Source organism: Arabidopsis lyrata (assembly GCF_000004255.2).
Source record: "Arabidopsis lyrata subsp. lyrata unplaced genomic scaffold ARALYscaffold_4, whole genome shotgun sequence".
Lineage (NCBI taxonomy): Eukaryota > Viridiplantae > Streptophyta > Magnoliopsida > Brassicales > Brassicaceae > Arabidopsis > Arabidopsis lyrata.
In genome coordinates this window covers 18,599,887-18,621,874 of record NW_003302552.1, presented here as the reverse complement: position 1 = coordinate 18,621,874, position 21,988 = coordinate 18,599,887, and the positions used below count along the sequence as shown (strand labels likewise).

The window sequence follows — 21,988 nt, the reverse complement described above, 5'->3', positions numbered from 1 at the left end:
AGAAATATGAAACTCTAGCTGGCGCCCAAGAAAGAGATGTTTTTCTTTGAAACTTGCCCCATGCCACGAATCTATAGCATTTTTTCATGTCTTATCAAAGAGTAATGAATTCTTAAATGATGCAGCTATAACACAACACATGCAACTTTCACATAAAGAGATATGAAAAATTGGATAACCATAAGCTGAAATTTCACTTGCTAGTATCTTGTCAATCTCATATTTTTAATACTCCATTCTAAACATTAGAAAAATTGTCACTTGCAGTCATTAGTTAACCCTTGAAAACATGAAAATGAACACATATTCGACATATAATATGATAATTACTATTTGCTTTATGTGAAATTTAAATAAAACAACGTATGCCCAAACATCCGTGGTCTAGTGGCAAAGGAAGCTTTGGGAAAAGGTTGAAACTCCCAAAACCTGAGTTCGATTCTCCCTGGAAACAAAAACACATTTGTTTGGGAAGTCTGTCAGTTGGGCCTTGGCCCAATTGGTTTACCTGGTAGCCAGAAATGCAGGCGGCCTGACTACCCTCTGGCACTTAGTCGGAAGGCATTCCAAACTCGGGATAGGCAGAGTGGTAGCCCGTAAGGGTCTAACCGTTAACACGGTGGACCAGTCCACTATGTAGCACCTCGGTGTGTTCCTACCGAGGCCGACCGGATAGCCGATAGGGTTTATCAAAAAAATAAAATAAAATAAAATAAAATAAAACAACGTAAACACAAAGAAAGAAAAAAATGATATTCAAAACGGAAATAAAATGGTCAACATTGTTCATGAGTCAAGCATACGTAATGCAAAAAAAGAATGGTTCACAAGTGGTACTAACACCATTCTTCTCGCTCTCCTGATGATCGGTTTTATTTTGTGAGCCATTACTCTCGCATGGATGTAAGTTATCCTTGTGGTGATCACCCCCATTGCTGGAGCCATTACTACTACGCTCATGAGGATGCAATATCACTTTAAGATTACTACTACATGCCGTGTGTTTTTATTTCGGGTCGGTTCGAAAAGAGCTTGTCCACTCTTTTCTTCCAAATTTACCCTTAATTCGGATTTTCCAAAGAACACAATCGATGACATTTTTTGTAAATACTGAAAACGGCTTATATGGCTACTGCCCTCGATCCTCGATTAATAGTATAGATTAAAATCAATAACCGATGAAATAAAGTCATCAAATTGAAGATTTGCGTATGATTTTAACGACATTGAAGAATTATGTATAAAACCATTATTTGTTAGCATAATTTTAACATGATGAACCCTAGATCGTTTAAGCAATATGATTAATTACATGACAGAACTATGATGGAGGGTTAGCGGAGTACCTCCAACCATTGTAGCCGAGATTGTCTTGATGAACGGTTTCCTGAAGTCCTGAACTTTCAGTTTAGGAGAATTAGGTTTCTCTCCCCCTTGCCTATGAACAATACTATTATGTGTTGTGTTTAGGGGTGGGCATTCGGGTATGCGGGTCGGGATCGGGTAAAACCCGATCGGGTACGGGTCTTTCGGGTAGAGGAGTTTAGGACCCAATAGGGTAAATCTAAAATATCGGTTCGGTTTCGGTTCGGGTCTAATCGGGTTCGGGTCGGTTCGGGTTTAGATTTTTAGAACCGCTAAATACCCGAAAAAATCGGGCACCCATCGGGTTCGGGTATTTTATACCCAAATACCCAAAATTTTACCAAATACCCGAAATTTTACTCTAATATCCAAATTTTATCCGCAATTTTACTCAAATATCCGAGTTTCACCCAAAAATTTATCCGAATAACCGGAATTTTGTCCAGATATTTAAAAAATTTACAAGCATCTCGCGTATAAATATATTTAGTCTTAAATATATAAATATAAGTGCATTTAATTTTTGGTAATTACTCTCGGATATTTGGATATAAATGTATTTAGCTCAAATATTACATATATATAAAGTTTTTATATGTATAAGTATAAGTAATTTCGGGTAATCAGGTACTCGTTCGGGTATCGGGTTCGGATCAGGTTTTACCCTATACTCACGGGTACGACAATACAAGACCCAATAGGGTAAATAGCTAATACCCGTACCCACCCCGAACCGGTTTTTTCGGGTCGGTTTCGGTTCGAATACTCGGGTACGGTTTTTTTGCCTAGGCCTAGTTGTGTTTCTGTTAAGGATACCTTTATGATGGTCTAAAGGCATATATTTATAAGTGGAGAGAGGACCTAATTCTTCTTTAGGGTTTTCTTAAGATTTAATCTCAACCGTCCATCAAAATAGAGATAGATTAGGAAAAACTCTTTAATTACCAATTTAATTGGATTCCAGATATATTAAGTAATAGCAATATTCCAATAGAAAACGGATAACTATAAGACCATATAATAGAAAAAGGAAATATTCCTTACATTATTATCATTAAATTGTTTACCCAAAAATGATAACAAATTAAAATATTTGTATGATGTGATTTGTTAAATGAAATATTAATCGTGGATGATAAACAAAAACTTTAGCCGAAAAAAAAACAAAAACTTTAAATAATATAGGGGATATATATAGCTGAAGAAGATAAGAATGGTTTTGAAGATACTTCTTTTACCAACCAAAAAAAAAGAGAAGATACTTCGTTAGTTCGTTTATATATGACCTTATCAAAACCTTAAGATACCGCCGTGAATCAATGTATATAACCAAAGGGGTTCATATATATATCGAGGCATTTACATAAATTAATGCACCAAGAAACGAAACCATGGATCCTGCTACCGTCGATGAATCTCCGAGCCGGCGGCGTCCATGGTGGTGAGTCCCATCAACGAGTTTTCTTTACTCTGATTTTGTTTTAATTATAAATTAAATAATACTCATGTAACAATCGATAATATGGCTATATAAACTGTGATTGGTGGTGGATGGGATATGCAGGCAAAACAAATACGTAATATACGACCTTGTCATGAACGTGCTCTTGATAGGCTTCAATGTTGCAACCTTTTTGTATATAAGACATTATAAGATTCCCCTAGTTTCAAGTATAGACCATATGATCGAGTTTTTGGTGGCTTTCTACTGTCTAGCAAACATTGCTGGTGTGGCTACATGGGTATACATGTTCAAGAAGATCCCCGAACGTCCTTTCGAAGGCGGCGTCATGGGTGTTGCTCATATCTGTGGCGTTATTTTACTAATTCTCTTCCTCTATTCTATTTCTCTCGCCGTTGCTCTCATTATCGGTATACCTTCTTTGTTATGGTTTATACCCTTTTTATGTTACTCTATAAAACATTAACTAGAAGTCTACCCTTTTTGCGTTTTACTCTTTCTTTGGTTTCTTTTTATTTCCTGTTTTTTTTTCTCTTTCCTATATTTTTTTTAGTTTGATTTTTGTTCCTAATGTTCCCCACGATTTTTGTTGTTTCTTAAATCAAACTTAATTATCCCCATTTATTTTCATTAAAAAAGTTTAGTATTGTGTATAATAAAAACTCAATTAAGAAATGTGTTACTATTTCAAGTGATGAGCACAAACGTTCTAATATCATGTAATATTAGTGCAATTGTGGGAGAGAATATTTTAGATCATTCTTCTTAATTATCCATAAAGTAAAACGACGAATAATACAGTACTAGATAATAACCCGCACTATGTGCGGGACAAAACGATTATTTAATAAATTTTAATGTATTAACTATATTGAAGGTGTTCGAATTTTATATTATTAGATAAACAGTAGTGTATTAATAATTATCAAGAGTAGTGAAAATTTTCATTTATGTATTAATGTTTTGTGTTTATTATGATTCATGATATATATCTTGTTATACTAATAGATACACAAAATATTAGGTACTCCATTTTGTATAGATTTGTATCTCTTAATTACATATTTTAATTGTATTTTCGTTTTAATTAATTGAGTAAAATAAAAAGCATAAATTAATTAGAGAAAATAAACATAAGTAAAACTAATAGCAAAATCTGTAAATATCCTAATAAATGTTGGGCCTTTAATTAAATGGATTGAGAAGCTCTGTGAGAACGACATGTCAGCATGGCATTTTCGTTAATCACACATGAGAGTAAGGTTATTTTTTAAAAATGCTTCTCAATTAATATATAAGAGATTTTAATTAATTGAGTAAAATAAAAAGCATAAATTAATTAGAGAAAATAAACATAAGTAAAACTAATGGCAAAATCTGTAAATATCCTAATAAATGTTGGGCCTTTAATTAAATGGATTGAGAAGCTCTGTGAGAACGACATGTCAGCATGGCATTTTCGTTAACCACACATGAGAGTAAGGTTATTTTTTAAAAATGCTTCTCAATTAATATATAAGAGATTTTAATTAATTGAGTAAAATAAAAAGCATAAATTAATTAGAGAAAATAAACATAAGTAAAACTAATGGCAAAATCTGTAAATATCCTAATAAATGTTGGGCCTTTAATTAAATGGATTGAGAAGCTCTGTGAGAACGACATGTCAGCATGGCATTTTCGTTAATCACACATGAGAGTAAGGTTATTTTTTAAAAATGTTTTTCAATTAATATATAAGAGATTCTACGCATATTCAAACTACATCTTCCTCCAAACAGTCCAATCAAACAAAAGACAAAAAAGGGTGATCTAAAAAAACCAGATAGACCTAAGTTCTTTCCCAAGTAATATAGCAGTAACGAGGTGGATTTTTAACTCCTTGGACTTGGTCTAATTAATAGACTCAATCTCGTTGAATCCTATCAACAGATACTTATCCTTGTAAGTCCAAAAACTCCAACAATCACCTTCTGAACACGTAATGGCGTGATTGAAACGAATGATGGAAAGGACTATGTAGTCTACAAGGAGGACGCTATTGAGCTTGGCCATGACAAGACTGAGAATCCTATGACTGGTAAAGAAATAGTGAAATCAGAGGAAAATTACAGCTTCGAACGATTCAAATTGGAAAATGGATTGATGTACAATGAACCTCAAGGCTCCAGTTATCACCAGGGAGGTGGATTCGATTCATATTTAGAGTTTTTCAGATTCTAGCTTAGTGTTTATGCTGCATCAATATACTATAAGACTCTGTTTTTTTATACTATTAGTTTACCACATTTTCATTATCTTAACTTAAGAGTCACGCATCATCCCGCAAAAATATTGATGCAGAAACAGCGATCCGTCTCATTCTGGCTTCTCTGGAGCAGACCACAGCATTTTCCATGGACCGGTTCTTGTCCCCAATCTGAAACATGATGCAATATCCTTTTAAAAAAATGTTCGGACGGGATGAAATTAGAACGGTCTTTTAGTTAATTTTTTACCTCCAGGCTCCGGCAACCAACCGCAATGCCATGAAGAGGAATAAACCAGTCCAGATCCCGGCAAGGCCAAACGTTGGTGCAGCCACAAGCATGAACAAGGAAGATATTAATCCATTAATCACCTGTTCCAAAAACGATAATTTATCAACTTATTCCAGGTGAAGAAAAGGGAGAATCAAACCATCAACTGAGGAAGAAGAAAAAGAGACCATAGAATAGGCGGCAAATCCAAAGTCAGAGACACCATAATAAAGCCCATCCAAAACAAACGCTAGAGCATTCACCGGTTGAGATCCAGCCACAAACTGCATCCAGACAACATTATTTAGAAAGTGTCTGAGGCTACCCTTTCAAACTCTTTCTAGATTAAAAGATAAGATCTTACCAAGGTCCCTGACAAAGCAATCTTTAGAACTTCTGAATCCGTTGTGAATAAGCTTGAAAATGGTTCGAAAGTGATGAACAATACAGCAGCCAAACCAGTTCCAGTTGCTAATCCTACCTACTTAAAAGATTGCGATTGTACATTATAAACCGAATTTATAGGGTAGGATATAAACTAGGGATGTAATGAATACGAACTTGAAGGACTCCGAAGATAACTTCCCGGGCTTGTTTGTATTCTCCTTGAGAGAAAGTGGTGGCAAGAAGACTCTGAAAATAGAGGTAGAAACCTTAAGTGAAAAAATTCTCTTCAAAACGTAATCTTGAATCATACTAATGGGATTTTTATGTCACAGTAAACTTTGGTAGAGATGATCTGTTTCGAAGTTGATTTGCAAAAGATAATAGACCTGTGCAGCAATGGCTAAAGCATCGGTGAGTAAAGAGACAGCCAACCAGACTTCCAAGACGATTTGATGGCCAGCCATTTGAGTGGGTCCATTTTGAGCTGCTAACGAAGTAGCTAATGTGAATGGCACAAGCAAAGCCACCGTTCTACCAATCAGAAGCCCACCTAAGCATGGATCAATACATTTCATTTAGTAGCCTTTTTGCGTTTTGTGTTTGAATTGTTTCAAGAAAACTTGAATATTTTGAGGAGTTACCTGATTTGAGGTACTGGTTGGCTCTTCCCACTTTGATTTGAGGAGAGAGCAAAACTACATTCTCATTCAACTTCCACAGAAGAATAAATGCAATCAAGTATCTGAAGAAACATTGACAAGTGAGAAACATAAGAAGCCACAAATTAAGATAAATATGCATTACTAGAAAACGAGTCTATTACCACATTTTTGGACATACTCAGAAATCACGGTAGCAGCTGCAGCACCAGAGATACCAAAACCAAGGACAAATATCAGGATTGGATCTAATATCGCATTAAGAACATTCCCCGCAACTGTTGAACCATAGTTTTACCATATCAGACACATGTATGCGAAACTGCTAATGCATATATACGGTTTCGTAAACACGATTGAAATAACAACAATTGACAATCATGTAAATATCGGTCATACTTCTATTTCATGCATAAATCTTAAATACAAGGATAAAATTAAAAGAGAGATGATTGTGCAATACTTGCCAACTGCATATAGAGGCGTTGTTGTGTCTTTGAAACCTCGAAAAGCTCCTTGCGCAGCCAATGCCACTACAATTGGTGGTGCACCATACGCTCTAAGTCTGAGGAACTGCTCTGCTGGTATCCGCATTGGTGAATCCTGAAAAGTTACAAAGCGGGAGAGAGGATCACTTATACGAAACATCAAAGATAACAGCTTCTATAAAAATAAGTTCAACATGATCTGTGATAAGCTTAAGACATTACAAAAGGTATAGCCATGACGTCCATCAAGAAATCAGAGCCGAGAGATAGCGCAATCGCCTCTGCAATACCAACTCCAGCAGCAAGAACTAAAGATGTTGAAACAGAAGGCAGCACTTTCTTGCCTTAACACCCGCAAATAAACAACAGATTCAACGTAAAGAAACAATCTTTGAAAGAAGACAGTATAACATTAAGCACATTTTGCATTAGAAGCTTGAAGGAAAGTAAAATACTTGTTTCTATAGAATCACTATCATCCTTAGCAGCAATTGCTTGCTCCTCCGCAACAAACGATGTTGTGACATTTAGCAAAGGAACATTGAAGAGCTTCGACACCAAATTGAATACAGAAACTGATACTCCTACTGCAGCTAATTCTGCAGAACCTGTCACATTACATGTTATAGTGATGTTAAAAATGTAAAATTTCGAAAAATGTGAAATTGAAACCAAGCAAAGAGTAAGCATTTACCAATATGGCCAACGAAGGCAGTGTCGACAAGAGATGTAATAGGATCAGCAGCTAAAGCTAAAGCAGCAGGTAATGCAATTGACATAATCTCCATTCCAATTTTACCAATCCTAAACCCAAATAAACCAATAAACATCAGAAACCATTCAAAGTTGAATACAGAAGAAGCATTAGGCTGAGGACGAACCCAGGTTCCGGTTTGTGATCAGGATCAGGTTTGGGAGATTCCACTAGATTCTGCTGTTTTTCCGGTCGCCGAGAAGAAGCGGTGACAGCTGGAGATTCATCGCGAGGCGATGATTTACAGAAGATTGTTCTTCGAATCGATGAATTAGGGTTTAGAGAAAGATTGTGGAGTTGGAAAAGTGACGGCGATCGAAGGGGAGAGAAACAGAAGGGGGTAGCGACCGCCGCCATTGCGGAGAAGAGAGAGACGGAGAAAAATCTCGGCGGAGGAGGAAGAAAGAGAGCCACATGATGATGTTCACTCTCTTTATCTATCTACTTCCTAACTGATTAAACGGTCAGATGTCTAAACCAATTGCATATTACGGTTGGACCTTTAATGGGCTTTTTATTGGGCTTTTAAATTGTTTATTGTTTGTTTGTTTTTAATTCACTTAAAAACTTTTTTTTGACCAAAGTTACTCTTTTGTAGTATCTTTAAGATAGCTTCTTTTTTTTGCTCTAGTTTGATTGAAGAGGATATACATCATATATCGTTTTTTTTCCTTGTTGTGACCGTGACTCTCATAATATGTAAGTCATGAGTTTGCTTCTGTATCACTCACTTTCTAAATTTAGAAAGAAATCTTTATTTCTCCGGTTATCTTGTGGTTTCTAAAAGGGATATATTTTGATTTTTGGATGGATATTTGAAATCCGCATACTAGTGTTCAAGAATCTTGATATGGATTAGTTGTAAGATCATCTGATATCCTAAAACCAAAAAAAAAAGATCTATATCCCTTTTGTTATTTGAACTTTCTTGAAATTTGAAACTGATCCGATTATAGGTTTTGAGTTTAACATTCTCGGAGAAACAATGCATTTCCAAATAATACAATACACTTGTACGACAAACAATATCTTAAGAGCATATATTTGAAAAAAGAAAAAAATCTGGTTTAAAGATCATCAATGACGTGTTTCACGATTCAGCAGAGTTGGATTTTTTTGTTGGTTCAAAAGCAGAGTTGGATTTAATAGGCTAACGAAACATAGAGTACAAGAGTAAGGCATAGAATTGAAGTCAGCATTTTTACATCGTAAATTGGAGCGTTAGTTAAAAGAATTTATTGAGAGAGTTGCGACGCCGTGCAGCATCAGCAGAGCAGCCTCACATGACTTGCGGTCCCAGCAAATTACAGAAGAAGACCTGTCCTCCCTTTTTTTTTGGGATTAAAATGTAGGAACACCTATCTTATTTTTATTTCATTTCTTTTTTGAACACCTGATTATACACGTTAAAATACAGTAACACTCACACTAATTTCAAATATCATATTAAGTAAAATCTCTATACTACTAAAGGACCATATAACTCTTATTCAACTTGATCAATATTGTAATTTTTTAAGATATTAAATACCATATGATCTATTTCTCCTATGACTATTTTATAACATAAATTTTGTAAGATCACTAGGCTGTATTTAAAATAAAATAAATAATTTAATAGCATTACTGACCAGTCGTTAGAAGGTGTTAGAAACCTGTATGATTGGTCGGATCGATTAAACCTTAAACCGTTTGCTAATTGGTCTTTTCTTTTATAATAATTCATAATTTGACTCAGGTAATTTGCCGTTCCAAATTAATGAAATAATATAATACTAGATAACTTGAGAAAATATCGAGTTTCCTTATTTATAGTATACGTTAGTAATTCTAAATACCAAATTATCCATTATCGACCAATACTGGTTATCATCCATTCCAATTCTATATATAGACATGCTTAGTGGCACATGCTGGAAACAACAGTTTGTCACAAAAATTCACTGTAAATGCCTAATTTCTCCTAAATTCAATACAACGTTAATTATACGTTGCAATCTTTGCAAAACATAATGATTGTCACAACGAAAATGAATAGTATACCAAGGTTTTGACTATACAAAAATGCTCTATATGTATAAATCCCAACGTTTGCACGAAGTCACTGGACTACCAAACTAAATAGTTAATTAGGTTTAAACGAGCGAGATGATTGACACAACAAAAAAAAAAAAAAAAAAAAAAAAAAAAAAAAAAAAAAAAACGAGCGAGATGTAGAACTCCTACATATAGAGCAACAATTTTTGTGGTTAGAACTCCGGAGCATAAACATTTGAATACGAAATTGGTAGAGAAACAAACATAGAATTCAAATTAATAAATAAATTCCGGTTACAATTGTGTTCGATCTCTTTTCTTGAATATTACAAAAGTTCATGCAATAAACATATTAATAAGGTCTCTGAGGAAGAAAGTCAAAACGTCGACGAAGAATCACCAAGAACATGCGACCAAAAAAAAGATCACCAAGAAGATAACATAAATCTAAAAGATACTGGAAAAATTGCAAATGAACCCATAAGAAAAATAAATGAAACTGTGTATATGCATGTTGGTCCACGTGGTTCATGCAGAGCATATCTGTTCCCCACTTACCCTGACCCCAACCACAAGCACTATAAAGTAAGTAAATCCTAAAACAAATCTTCAGAAAATGATTTTATGATATTGCAACTTTTGGTTAGTAGCATCTCCGATTCTACTTTAATTAATGTAAGAAAATTGTATATAATTGATTGGCGTTCATCTTTTTCAGAATAATTGGTTTAGAAAGTTTGGACCGACATTAATTAACTAATTAACTTTATTTAAAACGGCAATAAGAACACTAATAATTGTAATTAGGATACAAATGAAACCTACCCGGAGGTGGCTGACTTCACCAGAGAAAGAGTCTAATGATGAGATCTAGCTAGTCTTTTCTTATCATGATTTGTGTTAGACTAAAGTATATTTCTTGGTTTAAAGTTTCAACAAAAGAGATATATAAAAAATAAGACACTTTTATGAAAATTATAGAGCTCAAATGAGACACTAAAAAGAATAGGATTTCAAGTGGTTGTAGACGTTTTGCCTCTGCCTTTTACATTGTAGTAAGAAGAGCCAATGAAACTCAGGATGGATAGCGCCAAAAAATCGATATGAAATAAGATCATCATGGCGCTATCCCTCCTGAGCTTTACAGATTCTTCTCTACTTGTTTTTTGGGTTGTGACTTAAAGAGAAAAAGAAAAACGATTAGAGAGAGTAAAGCTAAAAAGATGGAAGTGAGGAAGAAGGAGAAGAGAAGGTGTTATTTATAGACTAACGAAACTCGGGTTCGAAGGAACACACGTCATCTCCTCTTCGTTAAACGTGAAAATATTATTATTATTTTTAATGTGAATTATTAATTTCCATATATTACCAAAATATATGTAATGACTACGTTTTTCCTGTAATAATAATGTTTACTAGTTAAAGTATATTTATTAAATTTCTTAGCTTTTTTAGTGTGGAAAGTATTAATACTATATAGTCCAGATGTGATTTATTGGATCACGTATTGATTGTTTGACTTTTTTTTTTTTTTTTAATAACCGCGGATCTTCCAAAGGTTTCCTAGGCCCAAGGACTAATCCCACGAAACTGGCAATTCCCGTATGTAAACTTGTCAGTGGCCGTGCCTCGAATCTTGGTGGCGGAAGTCACAGTTTTGACCTCTTTACTGTGACCTCTTTACCACTAGGCCACAAGGGCCGGTTGATTTTTGACTTTAGTTTCTTCTTCTCGGGTCCTTGTTCACAGAAATGAAGGAAGCTTAATTCAAAATACATGATAATGCTTTTGTTGACGAACAATTATAGATGCGTCGTCTATTATAATATATGCTATAATTTTATCCCGGACTTTAATTACGTATGTGGGTATATATAAATACACGCATTGCATATATATTATTGTGATTAAATTATAATATGTATTTGTGTACCGCATATTGTTAACTATATATCATTGGTCCGACATTCAAAATATTCGAAGACCAATCAATGCTTATTTGCAAGCTATGAGAGTATATATTTATTTATAGTGGATTTGAAAGTATAATTTTTTTTTTGTTACGCAGATAAATGGATTTCTATGATTAGAAAATATTGAAAAAATAATTAATTTAAAAGAGTTAATAATTATATTTTAGGTGAATATAAAATACCAGAGGTACAATTCTTACCAAAATAGGTAAATTCTGGTAAATAACGGTGAGGTTTGTTGTCCATTTATGTTAACAGGAATGATTAAATTAATGAATGTCAAGACTTTTTACTTTATCCTTTTAGATTGTTGTTTGTATCTTTTTTCCTGCCGACTACGGTCGTCAAGTAAAATATCAAATATGTATTCACTTGGTTTCAAGAGATATATGATGTCATTTTTATTAATCCTGAAGTATTTAAAAGATTCATCCCCTATAAAATATCCATTTTCTTTTTTACAGATAAGACGTTCATTAATTAACCAAAAAAAAGTATTTAGAAAAACTATACTGAGATTTTCTAATTTGACTAAAGTTGTACGGTACGTATATATGTGTGATTATACTCTAGATGTGAAACAAAAAAATTATTATATAGTCCAGCTAACTTACAAAATTACCTAAGTTATAGTGGCTTGTCGAAAACTATATATGAGAAACCGAGTCAAATGTCTAGAAGACGAAGTAAGAAAATTGAATGATACTATTAATCGTTTAGTTAGTTCCAATACCGACTATAGAAGGTAAACTATATATGTCAATTTTTGTGTTCAGCTTATATTTGGAGCATCATCAAGTGTTATTTTTAATTTTTGTTTTGTTTATATTCATGTTGTCTCAGGGATTAAGTGTTAGACACGAGATGAATAGACATGAAGCAAGCTTGAAATGGATGTTTTATTATAAGTTCAAATTGTTATCTATTTTATAAAACAATAAAATCATTTTAAGTTTTAAAGATAATTATGAATTGTGAAAGATGTAATCGATTATTTTATTTTATTTTTAATTATTTTCTAAAATTTATATATTCCACGTTAAAATACAATGAATATTCACTATATATAAGTATTTTAACTGGACCAATAATTTGTGACCAATAATTTGTCCCAAATTAATGTCACCATTTGTGACTACATATTGGTAATACAAACGTCACCACCGTTACGACTAATATTAACGTCACTATTTTGTCACTCATCGAGACAATTTACAGTTACTATTTAGTGCGTAACAATATTGTGACGAAATAATTACGAATTTATGACAAAAAAAAATCGTCATAACATAGTATCTAAAAAAGTCACAAATTTGTGACAATTTTTTTTCGTCTCAACTGAACGTCATAATGATTCTTTTTTTTTGTAGTGAGAAAAGAACTAACTTACAAAATGGCCTAATTTATAATGATTTTGTCGAAAGAGCTAACTTAAATAATGACTAAAAAAAATCAGTTTACTTTTACGGAATATTTTGTTTGTTTTGAATTCCAATCATTTGAAATTTTGTAATTACATTTAAAACTGTAATAGACCTTTAGCAAAAAAAAGAAAAGGAGAAAAAAAAGAAGAGAAGAAATAATGTAATCGATGACTTGTCATTTTGTACTATTAGCCTACTTTGGTTGTATTAATGGCTAAAGCTCATTTATTTATTTAAATGTTCCTTGCCCTCTCTCTTTAAGAGGTTTGTATATTTTTTTGGGGTTTTCACTGTATAATGTAAACCTTCTTTTTATTAGTATCAATTTTAATATTAAACCAAAAAAATGAGGTAAAAAAATTTGTGGGTTTGAGCCTGATGTCAAAATGTGTTGGTAGCTGAAATTGTTTTTGTTTCCGTTATATTTGGCATAAAAATACTAGAATAAAACAGTGAGGTTGGAATAGATATATATTATCTAATACTATAACAAATTATTATTGTTTCACGGTCTACTAGATGCAGAAAACGTTTGTATAGATGGTAAGTTTTGATTGCGATTGGAAGAATTTATCAAAAAAAAAAAAAATTGGTTCTTTCCAAATAATGATAATGTTCCCCTATAGCGCATCTAAGCATTGGTGAATAACATTCGTTAAGATACATTCTCTCATAAAAGTGAGTCTGGGTGTTATTAGTTACCATATTCACATCAAATCTCACATCATGCGGTGTGGTCAATGTTTTCAATAGTGCGTCCCATATATCTCACTTTCATCACTACATTTTTCTCAAACCTTCTTTCCAAAAAAAAAAAAAAAAAAACAAAAAACAAGTCACTACATTTTTCTCTCTCATTTTAAAATTATTATTTCTAAAAGAATACGATCGAGAGTTTGCACACCAAAATCAATGAGGGCTCAGGAAATGAAATCAAAGGATTAATTACCAAATAGTTTAGCAGTTAGTAAGAAAGTGTTGATAAACTTATATATCGATCGAGCATTTGTAAAATCAGTGATAAGATAAGCTTATCAAAGATATCTAGCATCGATAAATTTAACCGGTTAAATGAAAAAGTATGACCATGTTCCTAATTTTTTTAACACAAAACAAATAACGGATCGAATTAGCTACGATGTATATTTTTCTTATCATCTTTACATTACATCAATCATCTGCCAACTTTTAACTTCTTTTATAGAGGAGTACGTCTAAATAGGCTGATCAAAGTCACATCCATTTCGTTAATTATGATTAGTTTGCCGTACGCGAACTTTGATAGATCAGTCCATTTTGCATTCCTATTCTAATACATTTGGTTCCTAGCTAGTCTAATCTGTTTTGATTTTTGAACAAAGGATCATTACTGAACTATAAATTAGTGAAACTTCAATTATAAAAACACAATCACCACATACAAAAGAAAAAAATAGCAAGGAATTTGTATAAGGTTTCCAAAATTCATAACCTGAATATTAAATAATAAATCAGTCCCCTTTTCGGAGCAAGATCCATGTATTCTAACTTCTTAAGTAGCTGGAGAACTTCCAAATAAAAGAAAACAAAAACATACACACAAGAATAATCAATTAGATCATATACAACGTAACTCCATATCTTTTACTGGCTGAGAATTTACAAACATTCAATCTGACATTATTCAATTTAATTTGGGTCAGCTTTTCGTTAGGTCATTATCATAGGCAACAGCCCTCAATCAATAGCATGATACATTAATGTTAAAATAGATTTTAAAATCTACATAAATACATGAAGATGAACGAATCTAAGTTGGACTGTATATTTTTCTATTAATATACATGAAATTCTGTAGTCTCTATCCTCTGCCATCTCTAAGACAGTTGTGCTCTAATGGTGTGACATAGAATTTATGAATACGGCTTTCTTAAAGTTAAATATATATTTTATTTTGTTAGCATATTACGATGAGGTCCAAAAACAAGCTTTAATGAATAAAACCTATCCAAAGATATTACGATGAGGTCCAAAAATATATTAGGGACTCAGAGCACACATTTATACATATGTTTACTCTAAGTAAAACAGTAATAGCTCTTTCCATTTTCTTCACTTAAAGGTTCATGTAATACAAACAAGGTATTTAAAATGTAAATTTGTAATCAAGTGTTTGTTTCTTTGAAACCATTTAAAATCTTATACGAAGCCAAGATTCATAGAATCAGAGTAGTGGGAAGCCTCCATATAAAGGAACCAATATACATTCAAAAGTATTAATTGGCTGAACTTTTATGCAAAGACATTCATTCTGACAAAATTCAACCTCATTTGATCAGCTTTTCGTTAAAATGGTCATCATCCACACAGTCCTCAATCAATGGGGTCTATTGCCAATTTACCAGTCAGAAAATAAAAAATTAATAAACAAAAAAATGTAATATGAAGAACGAGATTCTTCGAAAAATCCAAAGAAAGGATGATTGAAATTTAAGTTTTCTAGTTTTTAGTAATTCGAGAAATAATGGAGGAAATTCTGGGAAGAAATCAAAACAATTATTGGAGCGTCACTTCAGGGCGGCTTTATGATTCTGTATCTGTCCTGCCAACTTCCCAGTTTCTCCGCCTTCCACTTTGTGACACAGATTTTAACACACACAGCTTTTCATGCCTCATCTTTCTTTAGGATATGAATAGTAGTATTATTTTAGTAGTATATCAATGGTAAAGATATTTCAGTTTAATTTAACATATATAGTTGAATGATATTTGTGATTAACGACAAAATGTTGATTAGTTAGAAAAACCCTTCAAAAATCATCATAAAAAAAAAAAAACTAAAATACATTCTTAGTTCCACTTTATCACATATTTTAACGTATACTCGTAGGCTTTTATGCATTTTCCACATCATGCATTTGAAAGTTAAAAATTGTTATTCAACTCTAGATAGAGTAGAACACACATTTTTAACTAGCATATTTAACTTAACCGGAAAAAACAAAAAAACAAAAACTACCATATGGAAGATTGATGGATTTTCTTGGCACCATATCCAAAACTTGCAAAGCCTAATCAACTATGGCCCAAAACAAAATAATTGTTTTGACCCAAATAAAGGGATTCTAATTCATTGAAGAAATGGCATATTAAGAAAAACATGTTAAAAATTTTGATAAAAATAAGTGAGAGTAATAAAATCAGCTGTACAATTGAAGTGGAATAGGTAGAAGAAAAAAAAAAGATGTAACAGTAGTTTTCAACTAGAGTGATGGTCAGGAATATAAGCATAAAGGAGTTCATTCCAAACATCAGGAACTCCAGGCAAACACCAATGTATGCAATCTGCATTACTACTTGGATTCGAGAGTTCATTTTCCTTCACTGTTCCCCATTGTTTTCTGTAGATCGAAGGATGACCTTCTTTTCGATACTCCGATAGTTGCGTAATGTTTATCATCTGCATGTGTAATCCTCGATTTTTTAGCCCGTCAAGCACATTTTCTAAGACTCTCATCATCTTTGGATCTGAACCTTTTCCAGTATATCCTTCTTTATCTATTAGACTAGTTTCTCCATAACAGTTCTGATCAAGTTTTCCTCCCCATTCTTCACCCCTACATAGATTTACTTATGTTACTTGTTATCTTGTATAAGAACCCAAATAATACTAGTATGACAAATTCATTTGGTCATAAGTTGTGCCGATCATATGCATCATTAAAAGTAAAACTTATTTTGCTATAAAACTTTTGACTGCTAAGTAAAAAAAAAAAAAAAAAAAAGAAGAAGTTCAACTAGTGAAGATTTCAATCACACTCTAAAAACCAATTGATATATTAGGAGAAATAAATATTTATCGAAAAAAACGTAAAGAATGAAGATACGAATCTATGAGGGAAAAAAATAGATCAAAAAACATTATCATGGGTATTGAAAAGAGTTAGAGAAAGGTACCTTTCATGGGTGGGAGACATGGACATGAAGAAAAGTTTGGTAAGATTGGGGTTAACGTGAACCTCCAACCACTGAGACAGTGTTTGCAAAGCCATCTCATAAACTCTCACCATCTCCACTTCCTTGTATATTCCATCTAACTTCTCAAATGATCCCCACCTTTTATATATTTACTTAATGTATTACCCATTTGTTACATATTGAGAATAGTTGAGTTTAACTTCACAAGTAAAAAAACTTACAGTGACTTGATATGAGGCATTCTCCACCATAAATAAGAGTTGAAAACAATGATATTAGAGTTCGTCCAATGCCTCGCATGTTTCTCTATCGATTGGATCCGAACTATCCGATCAGGAAATCTATGGTTTGTCGGGTCGTCCGAGTTGGATTCCACCAGTAAAGGAGCCCAATAGTAGTCTATTGTCGCATTGTATTCCTGATTATTTATCCGCAAAGGCAGTCTCATATTATTTTGAAGATCACGTTGAACATTTTAATAAACAAATGTCATTCTAACGATATAGAAACTAAAGGCTTTATTAGTTTTTAGAAATGTTGAAAATTTCTTCAAAATATAATTTAAAAATTGGATTTTGAACAAAGGCACTATTTGCATGCAGCTTGATTGCATGTTCTAAGAGATGGTTCTAGTCCACACCATCATTCACTTTTTTGATAACCGCCCACTTTTCAAACAACTGATTGTAATTGAGTGTCAAAATTTATGAAGGACTTACGAGGGCTTTGAAGGTGATGAGGTTAGAGCCATTGTTGTGCATATACATCGCCTTTGGGTTTGTAATGACCGAACTAACCATACACACCATTGATACCCATTGGCCTCTGTTCAAAGAGTCTCCTACGTATACCATCCTCTTATTTCTTAGCCTCTCCAGCAACTTCGTTCCATTAAACCTTTTTTTTTTTACATTAAAAGATTTCAATGATGATAATACAGTATTGGTATAAATTTTGGTAACAACAATTAAATAATTAATCATGTGTAAAAAAAGAAAAAAAAGAAGCAGTTATTGATGTGGTATATTGGTTGGTCGTTAGCCCTTAATTTGAACCGATGACTTGCAATAAGGCCCAAATTAGGCCCAACTACTTGTATATTCACTTCTTCTTCTTGTGTTTGTTTGCTTTCTTTTTTTTATTTTTCTTCTAAACGAACGGATGGCATTAGAATTTAATTTAGAAACAAGAAGAAAAAATTCCTATATATGTACTCTAACATAATTATCGGTCTAAGTTTCATCAACTGAATGATATAGAACCGTTTCCTATATAAATGGAGATAGATCAACTGAAAGAAGAACGGAAAAGTGTATAATCTGGGGAGATAATGCGACATGTTTATAGTATAAACTATCTATATATACATTTTTGGATCACAATTAGCAAATAAATCATGAAGTTGAGAAGTATTTACAATGACATGCCATTAGCATTAATTATTTAGATTTGTTTTATTTAAGTAAAGATTTTTATTTGAAATTTATTTCTCATATATTTAGCAAAAGTCTCTACAAAATCTTTCCTTATCTATTTAAGTAAAAATTTTGAAATCAAATATGTTCTCAACAATTTACCAAAAATCTCTACACAATCTTTTTAAAAATTTCGACTTAGTTAACTTCTGATTTTTATCTCCAAAAAAAAAAATTAATTGTAACGAGTGATATAAAAATCGGGAATGTTGATACTACAATTTCTTCTACTTCTTTTTTTTCATATAATGAAAATTATTTTTTAGGGATATTTTCTTAAAACCTCTAAACAAAACAAAGGGTTTCAAACGATAGCTTCTCTTTTGGCGGGTCTACCCGCAAACCCGTAACTCTCTACGGGCTTATCCGCATGAACTTGCGACCCGTAGTGCATAAAAATATTATTCAAAAAAATAACAAATGATGTTTAATTTTACGGGACGGGGTTATATGGTGCAACGGGTTTGGATCAATATTAATATTAAACAATATACTATGGATGAAATCCTAGAATTAAAAATCAAAATTTAATTATAAAATCAGAAACACTAAACAAAATAACAATATTAACAAAATAAATACAACTTAAAATTTTGCAAAATAATTTTTTAGTTATAAAAAAATCGACTAGCGGTGTACCGTGGGGTAAAATCTAGATTTGGAAGTTTAAGGAAGAAAAATATTTTTTAAAAATAATAGCTCCGCGGTGTACCGCAAGAAAAATCTTTCTCCTAAACTGAGGTAAGAAGAAGAAGAAAGTCAAATGTCGTTTAAGTGTATATACTTAAAACTATTAATATAGATATATGGATGGTACATTTATAATATACTTCGAAATATTATATTATACTCTCTATTAATAAACAAAACTAATTATATTTAGATTTTTTTAAAAAAAATTATAGCCCCGCGGTGTACCGCGGGTTCAAATCTAGTATACTAAATAAAGGCCATGTATAGAGAAAAGAAAGAGAGTCGTAAAAATGTGAAAGTGAAAACGAAAACGAAGGAAAAAACCTGGGAAGATCACACGTGTGAGGTTGCCACCTCCAGAATTTGTAACTCAAATCTTTTCTCCCAAACTTCTCACAAGCCAACTGGTCAGACATAAACTTGCAATCTTCTTCTTTATAAAGAGGGTATGATTCATTATCAAATACCCATTTCCCTTCGAACAAATTACATTCTTTGCTACTGTCGCCGCTGAGGTCCGGTACACTGTCTCTTTGAGGGTTTTCCTTTAGCAAACCGTTTCGGGACATAAACACGGCAGTGACTATTAATCCGGCCACAAGCACGGCGGCGATAGTATGAAAGCTAGTTCTGATACCTAGCATCAACAGTTGTCGCTTTACCATTGGTTATGTGTTTGTTATTGTTGTTGTTATGATGTTTGTTTTGGGTTATATTGATGTGTCTTTCTCTGACTTGCCTTTTAACTCCAGCCTTCTTGAAGCTATTTTGTAGTTTGGTGGTCAATCACATTTCAGTAGCTGTCTATGAATAACTTATGCCTATATATATCATTTTCCTAATATAAATTCTAAACTTTTGTGTTGACAGTTTGCCAAGCAATTGCCCACTTCCAGAAAAATAATAATTTTTTAAGTTGATTAATGATTAATTAGAGAGGAAAGCTAATTATTAAAGACAAAATCATGAAGGCTTAATTTGAACTTGAGATTTAACTTTGAATACATATTGTGCTTTGTTTGAAACACATATAAAGTAGGATTCTAATGTTTTGAAAAATTAAGTTACTAATTTGTTTTATATTTTTTCCAATAATCTAGCGGAGAAATTTTTTGAAGGTGAGGCTGCATCTTCAAAGTTCAAACACACTTATATCTAAAATATTACATAATTGATTGGATTGTATACTCTTGTTGTAGTCAATATACAGTCATCATAATATTATGGAAAAGAAAAGGTTTTCTATAGTTTCAGACTTTCAATACCTTGATGGAAAAGAAAACATTAATTATTCTTGGGAAGAATTCAGTCCACCGTGTTAAGAAAGAAGAAACTATTGTCGTCAAAGGAGATTTAAATATGGAGGCCCAATCACTAAAAAACATCAATTAACATGATCTTGAGAATTCCAAGCTTTAATTAACTCAATGCAGAACTGTTGGAGCAAAGGTTTCAAGAGAGTTTGTTTTGAAGGTGACAACAAAGAAGTTGCAGATCTGCTCAATGGCAACAAACTCAACTTTGGTATGTTCAATTGGATAAGAGAAGCACGAAGTTGGAAGTCAAGATTCACAGATCGTCAATTCATTTGGTGCCATCGAAATAGTAATACACCAGCTGACCTTTTGGCAAACCAACAAATTCCTCTTAACTCCTGTTTCTATTTTCATAGTTTTGTTCAACAAACGCGCTGCAAAGCGATTTCTCAAACCTTCTAATATAATCCTCCATTTTGACGGAAAAAAAAACATGTTCTTGAGATAAAAATACATTATCTCCATAATTTAACCAAAAAAACGAAAGAACTTCTATCCATTGTGAATGCAATCGGACGCTGATTCTAGAATCTGACGGTAAGCATTTGACCTATAGTTACGGAATCTGACCGTAATCTCTTTCTATATATTATAGGGGATTGTGTGTTTATATTTGTCTAGGACTTGCTTAGCAAATGATCGGGTTTTACAAAAAAAACTTTGGGAGAACTTTGTAGCCATGTGTTTCATGTCACGACACGACTCAAGTGTTCTATTGGCTCCTAAGTTCTACCAGCGTTTTGTGATTAATCGATTGTCGTTTTCAGTTACGTCATCAGAAAGAATTGTATATATTTCGTTAACGAATTTCATAAATAGTTTTGGATAATAACTTTTAATTTCTGGAATAGAAGTAGTGGCCTAGTGGGTCAGACAAAACTAAGTTGGTAGTTCCGCATCTCCCTTGGTTTGCAAGTGAAGGCGACTATCGATTAAATTGGTGTTACCGAGAATACCCCTTGGCATTCTTCATAAAAGCATAATAGAAAATCTGAGAATGGTGTTAGCCAAAAGGGTAACTATGGTATTTCCGTGCGACAGTTTGGATTTTCATAATCCAACAAATATGGTTAGAGATGGTCAAATAATAGAATATCGAATATGTAAACGTAAGGTTAAGTTGTTGGCGTTTCCACATTCATACTATTCGTTGTCTTCAAGATACCTCAAAATTCGATTTGCGTTGCTTCGTATTTTTTTGAAAATCTATTTTCTTTCTTGTTTTCTTTTTTCTTCTACGTTTATGTCTTTCTATAAATTTTTGTTTTAGTAGGGGGATAGAGGAATCCGGGGATAGAAAAAACTACTTAAACGTTATGTTTCGCATAATATTATTCTATAAAATTATTATTGTAATGCTTTTGATATTTTATCAATTAATTAAATAATAAACCATTGAATTCATTCTTATGACATGATACATGCATTGATCTATTATAATTTCTTTATTTGATAGTTTATGTTTTAGTTTTTTAATTG

General features: G+C 32.6%; 3 protein-coding genes and 1 long non-coding RNA gene across 5 annotated transcripts; 2 read left to right on the top strand and 2 right to left on the bottom strand.

Annotated features, from left to right (window-relative positions):
- Nucleotides 1-2,610: 2,610 nt before the first annotated feature.
- LOC110228870 lies at nt 2,611-3,323 on the top strand. Its single transcript, XM_021027099.1, has 2 exons — nt 2,611-2,806; nt 2,930-3,323. Exons 1-2 carry the CDS (start codon nt 2,757-2,759, stop codon nt 3,291-3,293), a joined length of 414 nt encoding a protein of 137 aa, XP_020882758.1. The 5' UTR covers nt 2,611-2,756; the 3' UTR covers nt 3,294-3,323.
- A 1,212-nt stretch (nt 3,324-4,535) lies between these two features.
- Nucleotides 4,536-8,120, bottom strand: LOC9317654 (protein DETOXIFICATION 44, chloroplastic). Of its 2 annotated transcripts, XM_021027093.1 has the most exons (14): nt 7,762-8,120; nt 7,575-7,684; nt 7,336-7,488; nt 7,103-7,224; nt 6,860-6,995; nt 6,574-6,670; nt 6,375-6,475; nt 6,120-6,283; nt 5,908-5,979; nt 5,711-5,827; nt 5,535-5,630; nt 5,326-5,447; nt 5,152-5,246; nt 4,536-4,904 (listed from the first exon to the last, which is right to left on the bottom strand). In XM_021027093.1, exons 1-13 carry the CDS (start codon nt 7,989-7,991, stop codon nt 5,186-5,188), a joined length of 1,581 nt encoding a protein of 526 aa, XP_020882752.1. In that variant the 5' UTR covers nt 7,992-8,120; the 3' UTR covers nt 4,536-4,904; nt 5,152-5,185. The 2 variants fall into 2 exon arrangements, with proteins under 2 accessions (XP_020882752.1, XP_020882751.1); XM_021027092.1 differs by lacking the exon at nt 4,536-4,904 and having other exon boundaries at nt 4,927-5,246.
- A 4,178-nt stretch (nt 8,121-12,298) lies between these two features.
- On the top strand, nt 12,299-12,668 carry LOC110229544. The gene is made up of 2 exons (XR_002332944.1): nt 12,299-12,389; nt 12,488-12,668. It is a non-coding gene; the product is annotated as an uncharacterized LOC110229544 (long non-coding RNA).
- A 3,505-nt stretch (nt 12,669-16,173) lies between these two features.
- Nucleotides 16,174-20,056, bottom strand: LOC9317653 (protein trichome birefringence-like 34). The gene is made up of 5 exons (XM_021027017.1): nt 19,518-20,056; nt 17,745-17,922; nt 17,247-17,443; nt 17,005-17,163; nt 16,174-16,664 (listed from the first exon to the last, which is right to left on the bottom strand). The coding sequence occupies exons 1-5, from the start codon at nt 19,856-19,858 to the stop codon at nt 16,307-16,309; spliced, it is 1,233 nt and encodes a 410-aa protein (XP_020882676.1). The 5' UTR covers nt 19,859-20,056; the 3' UTR covers nt 16,174-16,306.
- Between the last annotated feature and the right edge of the window lie 1,932 nt (nt 20,057-21,988).